This window comes from Mya arenaria, chromosome 17 (genome assembly GCF_026914265.1).
Source record: "Mya arenaria isolate MELC-2E11 chromosome 17, ASM2691426v1".
NCBI classification, from domain to species: domain Eukaryota; kingdom Metazoa; phylum Mollusca; class Bivalvia; order Myida; family Myidae; genus Mya; species Mya arenaria.
In genome coordinates this window covers 900,001-913,510 of record NC_069138.1, presented here as the reverse complement: position 1 = coordinate 913,510, position 13,510 = coordinate 900,001, and the positions used below count along the sequence as shown (strand labels likewise).

The following is a 13,510-nucleotide window of genomic DNA, read 5'->3' as shown; positions in this document are numbered from 1 at the left end:
CAAGAGTTTACTTGGGGGTGGGGGTTAAATTGGTTTATATGCAGATAAGCTCACACTTGTCTCAAACATTTATCATTAATAGTATATGTAAATTGCTTAGATACCTGTTTAAATACCTCGAATTTTTCCAAGGCAATTTGCAAAACTTCGTTCTCTGAACTGCTATCGCCATGCCGACCTGAAATGCAAGGTTAGATGGCTATAGAGTCAAATACAAAATTTGTATGTCCTGTGAAATGTGGAGAAAATAATTGATGCATTAAAAGAACATTTTTAAAAAAAAATGAAAAAAAGCTCTATTATATATATTTATTTAAACATTTAACAGAAAACACCTTCCGAAATGAGTTAGTAGCGCCATTGAAAAATTAAATCAATTAGAGGCTTGAATTTACAAAATTCTGTTCGATCGAGTATCTGTCAGATCTTCTTTGGTGTTCTTCACATAAAAGTAAGTAAATTATAACAATTTCAACAGACATAAACAAATCATAGCCAACACAATTCCTCTGAAAGAGTCCTTTTAGTATATTAAGACTATATCGAAACATGGAAGTGTTACATTAGATGTTGAAACAGATTCCGGGTCCCACTATTACAAAAATACTCAAGTCAAATCAATCTCAGTCTCAAATCTTTTTATCAATTTACAGCATCATATGGTACCAAATTGTAAATGTTTTACCCTTTTTAAGATCGCATCTTTCATTCATTATGTTGATAAAAAAAAAATGGTCAATATTTTATAGAGAAAAAAATTCAGAGCAAAAATTGTACTTGAGTCCAATTTATTATTTTTGAGTTTTACTCAAGCACAGTTTGTGCTGTAGATTTTTTTAGAATATTGAGTAATCATGTTAATCAGCAAAGCATGTGATAAAATCCCTCCATCCTTCCCCTTACACCTCCATGTAAGTTATTTGCCTTTTCTCCATTTATGCACAAAATGTCGAAAAGGAAGGTTAAGGAAAGGTGATTGAAGTATCTGTTTCGCCTTCGGCGATAATTTTAATAACAACACAAAATTATAAAAATTCGGATTTTTTTGGAGGAAAACACGGATGAGAGGACAATCTTCTAAGAGCACCAGGTCTACATCACTGATTTCGCGACGCGTCCTCGAAGAGGAATACCTATAATCGACGATGTAGACCTGGTGCTTTTAAAAATAGTAAAACATTGGTAATTTTTAATAATGTCGTATACTGTCATGTGGAAAAATGAGGTGAGATTGAGATTTGACTTAAGTATTTTCGTGATATTGGGGCCAGGTAAGCCACTTTCCCGTTTTAACAGGATGCGGGTGAAATTGAGATTTGACGTAAGTATTTTCGTGATATTGGGGCCAGGTAAGCCACTTTCCCGTTTTAACAGGATGCGGGTGAAATTGAGATTTGACGTTAAGTATTTTCGTGATATTGGGGGCCAGGTAAGCCACTTTCCCGTTTTAACAGGATGCGGGTGAGATTGAGATTTGACTTAAGTATTTTCGTGATATTGGGGCCAGGTAAGCCACTTTCCCGTTTTAACAGGATGCGGGTGAGATTGAGATTTGACTTAAGTATTTTCGTGATATTGGGGCCAGGTAAGTCATTTTCCCGTTTTAACAGGATGCGGGTGAGATTGAGATTTGACTTAAGTATTTTCGTGGTATTTGGGCCAGGTAAGCCACTTTCCCGTTTTAACAGGATGCGGATGAGATTGAGATTTGACTAAGTATTTTCGTGATATTGGGGCCAGTTGACTTAAGTATTTTCGTGATATTGGGGCCAGGTAAGCCACTTTCCCGTTTTAACAGGATGCGGGTGAGATTGAGATTTGACTTAAGTATTTTCGTGATATTGGGGCCAGGTAAGCCACTTTCCCGTTTTAACAGGATGCGGGTGAGATTGAGATTTGACTTAAGTATTTTCGTGATATTGGGGCCAGGTAAGCCACTTTCCCGTTTTAACAGGATGCGGTTGAGATTGAGATTTGACGTAAGTATGTTCGTGGTATTGGGGCCAGGTAAGCCACTTTCCCGTTTTAACAGAATGCGGGTGAGATTGAGATTTGACTTAAGTATTTTCGTGATATTGGGGCCAGGTAAGCCACTTTCCCGTTTTAACAGGATGCGGGTGAGATTGAGATTTGACTTAAGTATTTTCGTGATATTGGGGCCAGGTAAGCCACTTTCCCGTTTTAACAGGATGCGGGTGATATCACTTACTGTGTGATTCTCACCATGTTTTGAATTTTCCTCTCTCAAATAGTTACTTTTAATGCATATTTATTCAGTTAACTATTCCAAATGCAATGCAAACAATTACAGTGTTCAAATTAAAGCTATTTATTACGAGTTTCTACGTACATATTATTATACACTTTATTATAAGACCAATTATGCAAACGTTTATACAATAAGTGCCATCAAACAATGAACACCTGTAAAGAAAACTTAGTATCTTTGTATATAACGCCTTTTTATTGAGATCATTTTCTATGTATGCTTCTTAATATAACAGAACAGAACAGAACAGATTATTTATTAGACTTAAGCATAAGAAGCTTATCGTCATAATAACACATATACAAACAGACAAAAACATGTATACATATATATGGCATGCAACAATTTTAACACATAGCATATTATACGATAAATTTATTTGATTTTATTGTTTCTGGGATATAAATGGTGAGAATGAATTTATAATAAATCATATATTTTTAATTGAACATTACATAAAATCGGACATTATTTAAGATTGATCGAACAGTAATCACGTATTGGTTATGTACCATATAACCACATATGACTGCGTATAATGGGTAATAAAAGTGCATTTGAATACATCGTAAGGACCAGGAAAATGGTGCAAACATGTACCAAAATAACAAAAAACATAGGGAAAATACAACCAACACAATATGAGATTTTACCCAATCAAAAAAAAAAGAAAACATCCATGACGCATACATCATATCAACGAATCACGCAGTTTGAACGCCTTATAACACTGTGCGTATAGTCAAATATTTCATGTGCAAGATTTGCAAGAGGTGTGAAATAAGTTATATGCGAAGTGTTTTATAATATTTTTATTACAATAAATTCGTAAACTATCAGAACAGCCATTTATCAAACTGCCACAATGTATATAAAGTAAAAATGTCGAACAGAACAGCCATTTATCAAACTGCCACAATGTATATAAAGTAAAAATGTCGAACAGAACAGCCATTTATCAAACTGCCAAAATGTATATAAAGTAAAACTGTCGAACTCATTTTAATTTGTTTTGCTTTTTGCTTGATGTTTTGATATTGTTGCACATACAGTTAATTTTTGTTATACGAATTGTAATAATTTGTTGTCTATGCGTTCACCTGTAAATACTGTATATGATATATGTCCACATGGGCCATGACCTTCTGGATGTCATACAAATAAAACTTTGAAACTTTGAAACTTTATTTTATTACCTTTTGTCAGATCATCTATCGCTTTCACTAGACACTGAAATAGAAAACACCAAACAGATAAATGACATGGTCAATATAAATATATCAGAAAATGCCTCCCATTTAAGAGACGATTCCGATATATATTCTCATGTGTAAGCTGTGTAAACGTATTTCCCCATTTAAAAAAAACGCATCCCCGGGCTGTTTCCCCATTTAAAAGACGAATCAACATGCTTCCCCATTTAAAAGACGTATCCACGTTTCCCTCTTTTTAAAGGCGTATCCACATTTAAAAGATGTATCCACGTTTCCCCCATTTCAAAGGCGTATCCACGTTTCCCCGTTTCCCCATTTAACAGACGTATCCACGTTTCCCCATTTAAAAGGCGTATCCATGTTTCCCCATTTAACAGACGTATCCATGTTTCCCCATTTAAAAGGCGTATCAACTTGCTTCCCTATTTAAAAGACGCATCAACGTTTCCTCATTTAAAAGACGTATCCACGTTTCCTCATTTAAAAAGGCGTATCAACTTGCTTCCCTATTTAAAAGACGTATCCACGTTTCCCCATTTAAAAGGCGTATCAACCTACTTCCCTATTTAAAAGACGTATCCACGTTTCCCCATTTAAAAGACGTATCCATGTTTCCCCATTTAAAAGGCGTATTAACTTGCTTCCCTATTCAAAAGACGTATCCACGTTTCCCAATTTAAAAACGTGTTTCCACATTTAAAAGACGTATCAATATGCTTCCCCATTTAAAAGACGTATCAATATGCTTCCCCATTTTAAAGACGTATAAACATGGTTGCCCATTTAAAAATGTGTCAACATGCTTCCCCATTTAAAAGACGTATCCACGTGTTTCCCATTTAGAAGACGTATTCCCGGGGATGTTTCCCCATTTAAAAGACGCAAACTGTCATTTGCTTATGTTAAGCAATCATGCGAATGGCTGTTACACCTAACATTTTATAGTTAAAAGGCTTTGCAAATCAAACTAATACCGAACTGCAGATTGTTGTCAGTGAAAAGTTAGCTTAAAAGTCATGTATGAACTAGAATTTACTTTAAAAAAAAACATGTATAAAGCATGCTTATCAGAAACTCAATTGATGAATTTTCCTCCTATTATCGACGTCCCAGAGCTAAATTTAATCTTATCAACTCAACATGTACTCACCTTTAAGAGCCAAAACAAACCCACATACAACATACATTTAACATGAACCTAGCCGACACCTACTTTTAGACGGAATCTGAAATCAGTCAGCCCATTTTTTTTCGATTATCAAAATGGAATGGAAGCGTTACCTCTTTTAACTTGATGGCATTTGTTAAATGAAAAGAAAGTTCATCTGGCCTCTCAGACTGTAACAAAAGGACACAATTATAAATGCATTTTTCAAATACATTTCAAATAGCATTGAAATGCGTAGAAAACAACAACAACAAAACTTGATAATCGCCAAATGGCCGACCAATCGAGTTCTAACAATGTGTTATATTTCAATTTAAGAACAAAAGTCATTCTTACTAGTAAAAAAACAACGACAATGTTTCATAATTATAATTGAATAATACAAAGTATGTTCAATGAAAAAACTATTTTGAATAACTTAAATACTTGTTTGTTGAGTGAAGTTAGCTTGCCAATCTTATAAAAGCAATAAAACCACACACACAGCCATAGTTGTCTCAAAGTGAAAATTACACGACTATTAAAATTTCATGATGCTAATGTATAAAGAACTTACTGGAAACATTGCCATGATCAGATCCTGCTCACGTGTTATGCACGTTACCGCCATGTCAACAACTGTGCCGTCGCTTATCTGGGGAAAATAAATCGATTCTTTACAAACATTACGATATTCTTTGAAAAGCGACCGTAATCTGTCTCATGCTAACCTTCAGTTTCAGTGGCTCGTTATTACTTATGCTTACCTTCTGTTTCAGTGACTCGTTATTACTCCTTATTACTTATGCTTACCTTCTGTTTCAGTGACTCGTTATTACTTATGCTTACCTTCTGTATCAGTGACTCGTTATTACTTATGCTTACCTTCTGTTTCAGTGACTCGTTATTACTTATGCTTACCGTCTGTTTCAGTGGCTCGTTATTACTTATGCTTACCTTCTGTTTCAGTGACTCGTTATTACTTATGCTTACCGTCTGTTTCAGTGGCTCGTTATTATTTATGCTTACCGTCTGTTTCAGTGACTCGTTATTACTTATGCTTACCTTCTGTATCAGTGGCTCGTTATTACTTATGCTTACCTTCTGTATCAGTGACTCGTTATTACTTATGCTTACCGTCTGTTTCAGTGGCTCGTTATTACTTATGCTTACCTTCTGTTTCAGTGGCTCGTTATTACTTATGCTTACCTTCTGTTTCAGTGGCTCGTTATTACTTATGCTTACCTTCTGTTTCAGTGACTCGTTATTACTTATGCTTACCTTCTGTTTCAGTGACTCGTTATTACTTATGCTTACCTTCTGTATCAGTGGCTCGTTATTACTTATGCTTACCTTCTGTATCAGTGACTCGTTATTACTTATGCTTACCGTCTGTTTCAGTGGCTCGTTATTACTTATGCTTACCATCTGTTTCAGTGGCTCGTTATTACTTATGCTTACCGTCTGTTTCAGTGGCTCGTTATTACTTATGCTTACCTTCTGTTTCAGTGGCTCGTTATTACTTATGCTTACCTTCTGTTTCAGTGGCTCGTTATTACTTATGCTTACCGTCTGTTTCAGTGACTCGTTATTACTTATGCTTACCTTCTGTATCAGTGGCTCGTTATTACTTATGCTTACCGTCTGTTTCAGTGGCTCGTTATTACTTATGCTTACCGTCTGTTTCAGTGACTCGTTAATACTTATGCTTACCTTCTGTTTCAGTGACTCGTTAATACTTATGCTTACCTTCTGTTTCAGTGACTCGCTATTACTTATGCTTACCTTCTGTTACAGTGGCTCGCTATTACTTATGCTTACCTTCTGTTTCAGTGGCTCGCTATTACTTATGCTTACCTTCTGTTTCAGTGGCTCGCTATTACTTATGCTTACCGTCTGTTTCAGTGGCTCGTTATTACTTATGCTTACCGTCTGTTTCAGTGACTCGTTATTACTTATGCTTACCTTCTGTATCAGTGGCTCGTTATTACTTATGCTTACCGTCTGTATCAGTGGCTCGTTATTACTTATGCTTACCGTCTGTTTCAGTGACTCGTTATTACTTATGCTTACCTTCTGTTTCAGTGGCTCGTTATTATTGATGCTTACCTTCTGTTTCAGTGGCTCGTTATTACTTATGCTTACCTTCTGTTTCAGTGGCTCGTTATTACTTATGCTTACCTTCTGTTTCAGTGGCTCGTTATTATTTATGCTTACCTTCTGTTTCAGTGGCTCGTTATTACTTATGCTTACCTTCTGTTCCAGTGGCTCGTTATTACTTATGCTTACCTTCTGTTCCAGTGGCTCGTTATTACTTATGCTTACCTTCTGTATCAGTGACTCGTTATTACTTATGCTTACCTTCTGTATCAGTGGCTCGTTATTACTTATGCTTACCTTCTGTTTCAGTGACTCGTTATTATTGATGCTTACCTTCTGTTTCAGTGGCTCGTTATTACTTATGCTTACCTTCTGTTTCAGTGGCTCGTTATTATTCATGCTTACCGTCTGTTTCAGTGGCTCGTTATTACTTATGCTTACCTTCTGTTTCAGTGGCTCGTTATTACTTATGCTTACCTTCTGTTTCAGTGGCTCGTTATTACTTATGCTTACCTTCTGTATCAGTGGCTCGTTATTACTTATGCTTACCTTCTGTATCAGTGACTCGTTATTACTTATGCTTACCTTCTGTATCAGTGACTCGTTATTACTTATGCTTACCTTCTGTATCAGTGACTCGTTATTACTTATGCTTACCTTCTGTATCAGTGACTCGTTATTACTTATGCTTACCTTCTGTATCAGTGGCTCGTTATTACTTATGCTTACCTTCTGTTTCAGTGGCTCGTTATAACTTATGCTTACCTTCTGTTTCAGTGGCTCGTTATAACTTATGCTTACCTTCTGTTTCAGTGGCTCGTTATTACTCATGCTTACCTTCTGTATCAGTGACTCGTTATTACTTATGCTTACCTTCTGTATCAGTGACTCGTTATTACTTATGCTTACCTTCTGTATCAGTGGCTCGTTATTACTTATGCTTACCTACTGTATCAGTGGCTCGTTATTACTTATGCTTACCTTCTGTTTCAGTGGCTCGTTATTACTTATGCTTACCTTCTGTCTCAGTGACTCGTTATTATTGATGCTTACCTTCTGTTTCAGTGGCTCGTTATTACTTATGCTTAACTTCTGTTTCAGTGGCTCGTTATTACTTATGCTTAACTTCTGTTTCAGTGGCTCGTTATTACTTATGCTTACCGTCTGTTTCAGTGACTCGTTATTATTGATGCTTACCTTCTGTTTCAGTGGCTCGTTATTACTTATGCTCACCTTCTGTTTCAGTGGCTCGTTATTACTTATGCTTATCTTCTGTTTCAGTGGCTCGTTATTACTTATGCTTACCGTCTGTTTCAGTGGCTCGTTATTACTTATGCTTACCGTCTGTTTCAGTGGCTCGTTATTACTTATGCTTACCTTCTGTATCAGTGGCTCGTTATTACTTATGCTTACCTTCTGTATCAGTGACTCGTTATTACTTATGCTTAACTTCTGTTTCAGTGGCTCGTTATTATTTATGCTTACCGTCTGTTTCAGTGGCTCGTTATTACTTATGCTTACCTTCTGTTCCAGTGGCTCGTTATTACTTATGCTTACCTTCTGTATCAGTGGCTCGTTATTACTTATGCTTACCTTCTGTATCAGTGACTCGTTATTACTTATGCTTACCTTCTGTTTCAGTGGCTCATTATTACTTATGCTTACCTTCTGTTTCAGTGACTCGTTATTATTGATGCTTACCTTCTGTTTCAGTGACTCGTTATTACTTATGCTTACCTTCTGTTTCAGTGGCTCGTTATTATTTATGCTTACCTTCTGTTTCAGTGGCTCGTTATTATTTATGCTTACCTTCTGTTTCAGTGACTCGTTATTATTGATGCTTACCTTCTGTTTCAGTGACTCGTTATTACTTATGCTTACCTTCTGTTTCAGTGGCTCGTTATTACTTATGCTTACCTTCTGTATCAGTGACTCGTTATTACTTATGCTTACCTTCTGTATCAGTGGCTCGTTATTACTTATGCTTACCTTCTGTATCAGTGGCTCGTTATTACTTATGCTTACCTTCTGTATCAGTGGCTCGTTATTACTTATGCTTACCTTCTGTATCAGTGGCTCGTTATAACTTATGCTTACCTTCTGTATCAGTGGCTCGTTATAACTTATGCTTACCTTCTGTTTCAGTGGCTCGTTATTACTTATGCTTACCTTCTGTGTCAGTGGCTCTTTATTACTCATGCTTACCTTCTGTATCAGTGGCTCGTTATTACTTATGCTTACCTTCTGTATCAGTGGCTCGTTATTACTTATGCTTACCTTCTGTATCAGTGGCTCGTTATTACTTATGCTTACCTTCTGTTTCAGTGACTCGTTATTATTGATGCTTACCGTCTGTTTCAGTGGCTCGTTATTACTTATGCTTACCTTCTGTTTCAGTGGCTCGTTATTACTTATGCTTACCTTCTGTTTCAGTGGCTCGTTATTACTTATGCTTACCTTCTGTTTCAGTGACTCGTTATTACTTATGCTTACCTTCTGTTTCAGTGGCTCGTTATTACTTATGCTTACCTTCTGTTTCAGTGGCTCGTTATTACTTATGCTTACCTTCTGTATCAGTGGCTCTTTATTACTTATGCTTACCTTCTGTATCAGTGACTCGTTATTATTGATGCTTACCTTCTGTTTCAGTGACTCGTTATTACTTATGCTTACCTTCTGTTTCAGTGGCTCGTTATTACATATGCTTACCTTCTGTATCAGTGACTCGTTATTACTTATGCTTACCTTCTGTTTCAGTGGCTCGTTATAACTTATGCTTACCTTCTGTTTCAGTGGCTCGTTATTACTTATGCTTACCTTCTGTATCAGTGGCTCTTTATTACTTATGCTTACCTTCTGTATCAGTGACTCGTTATTTTTGATGCTTACCTTCTGTTTCAGTGATTTGTTATTACTTATGCTTACCTTCTGTTTCAGTGGCTCGTTATTACTTATGCTTACCGTCTGTATCAGTGACTCGTTATTATTGATGCTTACCTTCTGTTTCAGTGACTCGTTATTACTTATGCTTACCTTCTGTATCAGTGGCTCTTTATTACTAATGCTTACCTTCTGTATCAGTGACTCGTTATTATTGATGCTTACCTTCTGTTTCAGTGGCTCGTTATAACTTATGCTTACCTTCTGTTTCAGTGGCTCGTTATTACATATGCTTACCTTCTGTATCAGTGACTCGTTATTATTGATGCTTACCTTCTGTTTCAGTGGCTCGTTATTACTTATGCTTACCGTCTGTATCAGTGACTCGTTATTATTGATGCTTACCTTCTGTTTCAGTGACTCGTTATTACTTATGCTTACCTTCTGTATCAGTGGCTCTTTATTACTAATGCTTACCTTCTGTATCAGTGACTCGTTATTATTGATGCTTACCTTCTGTTTCAGTGGCTCGTTATAACTTATGCTTACCTTCTGTTTCAGTGGCTCGTTATTACTTATGCTTACCTTCTGTATCAGTGACTCGTTATTATTGATGCTTACCTTCTGTTTCAGTGGCTCGTTATTACTTATGCTTACCTTCTGTTTCAGTGGCTCGTTATTACTTATGCTTACCTGTTGTTCCAGTTGAATAAGGGCTCGTTGTCTTTGTAAGAAATTTGCCATAGACGCATTGTTGTTGCCATTAGCTGTCCCACCTTCACGACTGTGTTCAATTTTTGTTTTCATTTCTTTAACGAAGTCGACAATAAGCTTGGCTTTGTAAGCTTGAATATCATTCTGATTGCATCTGGAAAACCATTTAACAGTCAGGACGAAGGACTAAAGACATTTGAGGTAGGTCAAATAAAGATCGATCTTTAAAATTTTATCGTTTAAAATCATAAAATATGTGCTAAATGAAGTATTTGTTTTCTACAAGTCTTTTAATGGACAGTTTAAAGGGGCTCAATATACGTTCATGCTAACAGGTTTTTTTTTATATATTTTCAATGCATAAAAAGGATAAAAACTTGTAAAATAATAATTTACTGCAACTTCTACAATATGTATTTTGGTAATCGAATATTCGAATATTGGATCGAAAAAATAACCGAATATTCGAATATCAATGTTGCCATTCGTGTGCATTCCTACTATTTATAAATTAAATGTATAAACACAACCATTCGGAACTCCTCGGCCATTTTTTAGAAAACAACCTCGGATGTATTTGGACGGTTTACAAACTCAAAAAGAGGTACGTTTAAGTCCGCAGCAAGTAGATCGCTAAAACACTAATTTTAATTAATGATATAATTCAAAAAAATACGAACTACTTCAACTGATGTACCGGCATACATCCGAGGTTGTTTTCTAAAAAAATGACCGAGGAATTCCGAATGAAACACAACATATCTTACTTGATAACAAAGCATTTCTGAAACCAACTGTCCATGTCGCTTCTGAGAAACAAGTCAACATCCAGTTCCTTCAGCATCTTATACCATTCAGTAAGCAATGCTTGTGCTCGCTCATGGTTCTGCACCGAGAATAACAGTACAGTTCACAGAAAGGAATACATATCCCGGCGTCAAATTGGGATTTTTTTTCGATGGTTTACATTGAATAATGGGAACAACACTGACAGAGACATGAAAATTATGAAATAGATTTCACACAACTCTACCAACACAGTGAGACATGGCTGTATTAGTATTGAATATTGCCAATATAGTGCCAACGCCCTGATGCTGTGTATCATAAACTAGTTTAACCTATCAGTGGACTCGAGTTCTGCATTTCCAATGCGTTAACTCACACACAGTATTGATTAAGCAGCTTTTATGTGGTATGTATGTGTCTCTACTTTAGTCAGTGTGTGTATACCACGTGATAAATTACGTCATATATGCTACGTCGGAAGGCAATATTTTGCTTAAAATGAATACTTAAATCAAAGATAACTTTTCTTTTACTACACTATTTTAAATGAAACAAAGGGCAGTCTATGCCGCTTGCAGAGCACCGCCCTTCGTTTAATTAGGTGATTAGTTTCCACAAACACTTCAACAAACCTGCCTCCAAAATAATATTTTGACAGTGCTCCGTCAGACGGCCGTATTGTGAAAAGGATTGTCGAAGTATTTTGAGAAACTAAACTCTCAATCAAACTCTAGTAAAATACCGAAGGCGGGGCTCCATAAGCGGAGTAGACTGCGCTATGTTTAATTTTAACTGGTGAAGAATAGTGGTTATCTTTGTTTAAAGTCTTCATTCGAAGCAAAATGTTGCCTTCCGACGTAGCATTTATGACGCAATTTATCACGTGGTATACACACACTGTTAGTGTATGTAAGGCCCGAGCCTCGTGTCCGCTTACAAGGTATTCGGGGCAACTGAGCTTGTTCCTGCATGTAACATTGTATAACATTTTTGTGGTATAATTAAGTATCTTGTATCGTGCTTGTTTTGCTGGAATCCGTATGTCTTTAAACATGATCTTGGCTACAATTTATTCTATCGGGCTTTTATCCCCGTAGTTTCCTGTTATATTTAGATCCCGGGGCCAGTTGCTCAAATGTTCTATTCAATTTAACGAACAATTAGCTGTTTAACGGTCTGTTTAAGACGGAGGTTTTGAAAAAAAACCCAGCCCAATTAGTCTAAATTGGATCTAAGAACGATGTAGCTAATCGGATTACTTGTTATTAATAACAATAATAGAGTTTACAATAATTTAAGTCTATAATGTATGGTCATAAAGTAAATAAAGTGGAACATTGAATACCATCCCGGATCTACAACATAAAATGTTGATATCAAAGATAAACGTATTTAAGGTTCGTGTAAGTTTAAGGATCTGCATGATCGGAGATAAACACTTTTCATTTATTTAAATTATATTTTATTAGAAATGAAGTTCTCAGACACAATTTTACCTTTTGCATAAAGGCTACGATTCCAACGGGCTGATTTTCCCCGTCTGAGCCCCACTCGTTTGTTCCCTGGGTATTGGCCATATCAACCAACCTACAAAGATTTTCATACTTGTAACTAGTCCAAATAAAAACAAACACACTTTGAACAGATGTCATAATAGGTATTACGTTCGTTATTCAGGGTCAACTGTATCCATTAATTTGATTGAAGCTAATGCGACAGGGAAACCAACTATCTAATTTACCCAGAAAATAGAGCATCCGTTCGTGAGAATTGATGGTAAAGATACAATTGCTAACTGCAAAACTACTTTTTTAAAAATCAACTGCTTCTCCTAAGCGATACTTGATCTTTAATATATGATAAGCTGATATTGTCAGGAATATCCCGGAGACCAAGACGCCTTTGTTTATCCGCCATCTTTGGTCAATGTCGGACATAAACATATTAGCTTCCCCTGATTACCGGGGGCGTGGCCTATTGAGCGATAGCGTAAGTCAATGTACACAGAAGCATTTCATTGTCTAGGTGTTGTGGAATTATCAGACCAATAAAATTCCCCTGACTGTATATAATGAACAGATACCCTGCAATAATTAAGCTTGCCCTATCATTCTATCAAAAATAACATTTAAAAAAACGCTAGAATCAAAGGGTAAATCCCGTAAATATTGTTGAAATTAAATTATAATACATAAAGTAGGTCATGTTTACGATTGATTATACTTCATGTATATACTGAAAATAAAAATAGTTCGACTCGAAGTCACGTGGATAAACATCAAGCGGTCAACTAACCTAATAAAGAAAAGGTACACGGCACCTAGTGAGTGGATCGACTTTTATGCAAGTGACAGGATAATTACTTCGATCTTCGACGTCAACGGAAATAATGAAGCA

General features: G+C 36.2%; 1 protein-coding gene across 6 annotated transcripts in view; it reads right to left on the bottom strand.

Annotated features, from left to right (window-relative positions):
• LOC128224040 (signal transducer and activator of transcription 5B-like) overlaps positions 1-13,510 on the bottom strand; it is a 33,494-nt gene that overhangs the window by 19,592 nt on the left and 392 nt on the right. For 5 of the 6 annotated variants that reach the window (XM_052933659.1, XM_052933660.1, XM_052933658.1 and 2 more), the window contains exons 2-8: positions 12,610-12,700; positions 11,092-11,210; positions 10,304-10,478; positions 5,208-5,285; positions 4,765-4,821; positions 3,466-3,499; positions 105-178 (exon numbers count right to left, since the gene is read on the bottom strand). In XM_052933659.1, coding sequence (XP_052789619.1) covers positions 105-178; positions 3,466-3,499; positions 4,765-4,821; positions 5,208-5,285; positions 10,304-10,478; positions 11,092-11,210; positions 12,610-12,690 — 618 coding nt within the window. In that variant the 5' untranslated portion in view covers positions 12,691-12,700. The remainder of the gene's footprint in view (positions 1-104; positions 179-3,465; positions 3,500-4,764; positions 4,822-5,207; positions 5,286-10,303; positions 10,479-11,091; positions 11,211-12,609; positions 12,701-13,510) is intronic. The other variant, XM_052933657.1, reaches the window with a different exon arrangement.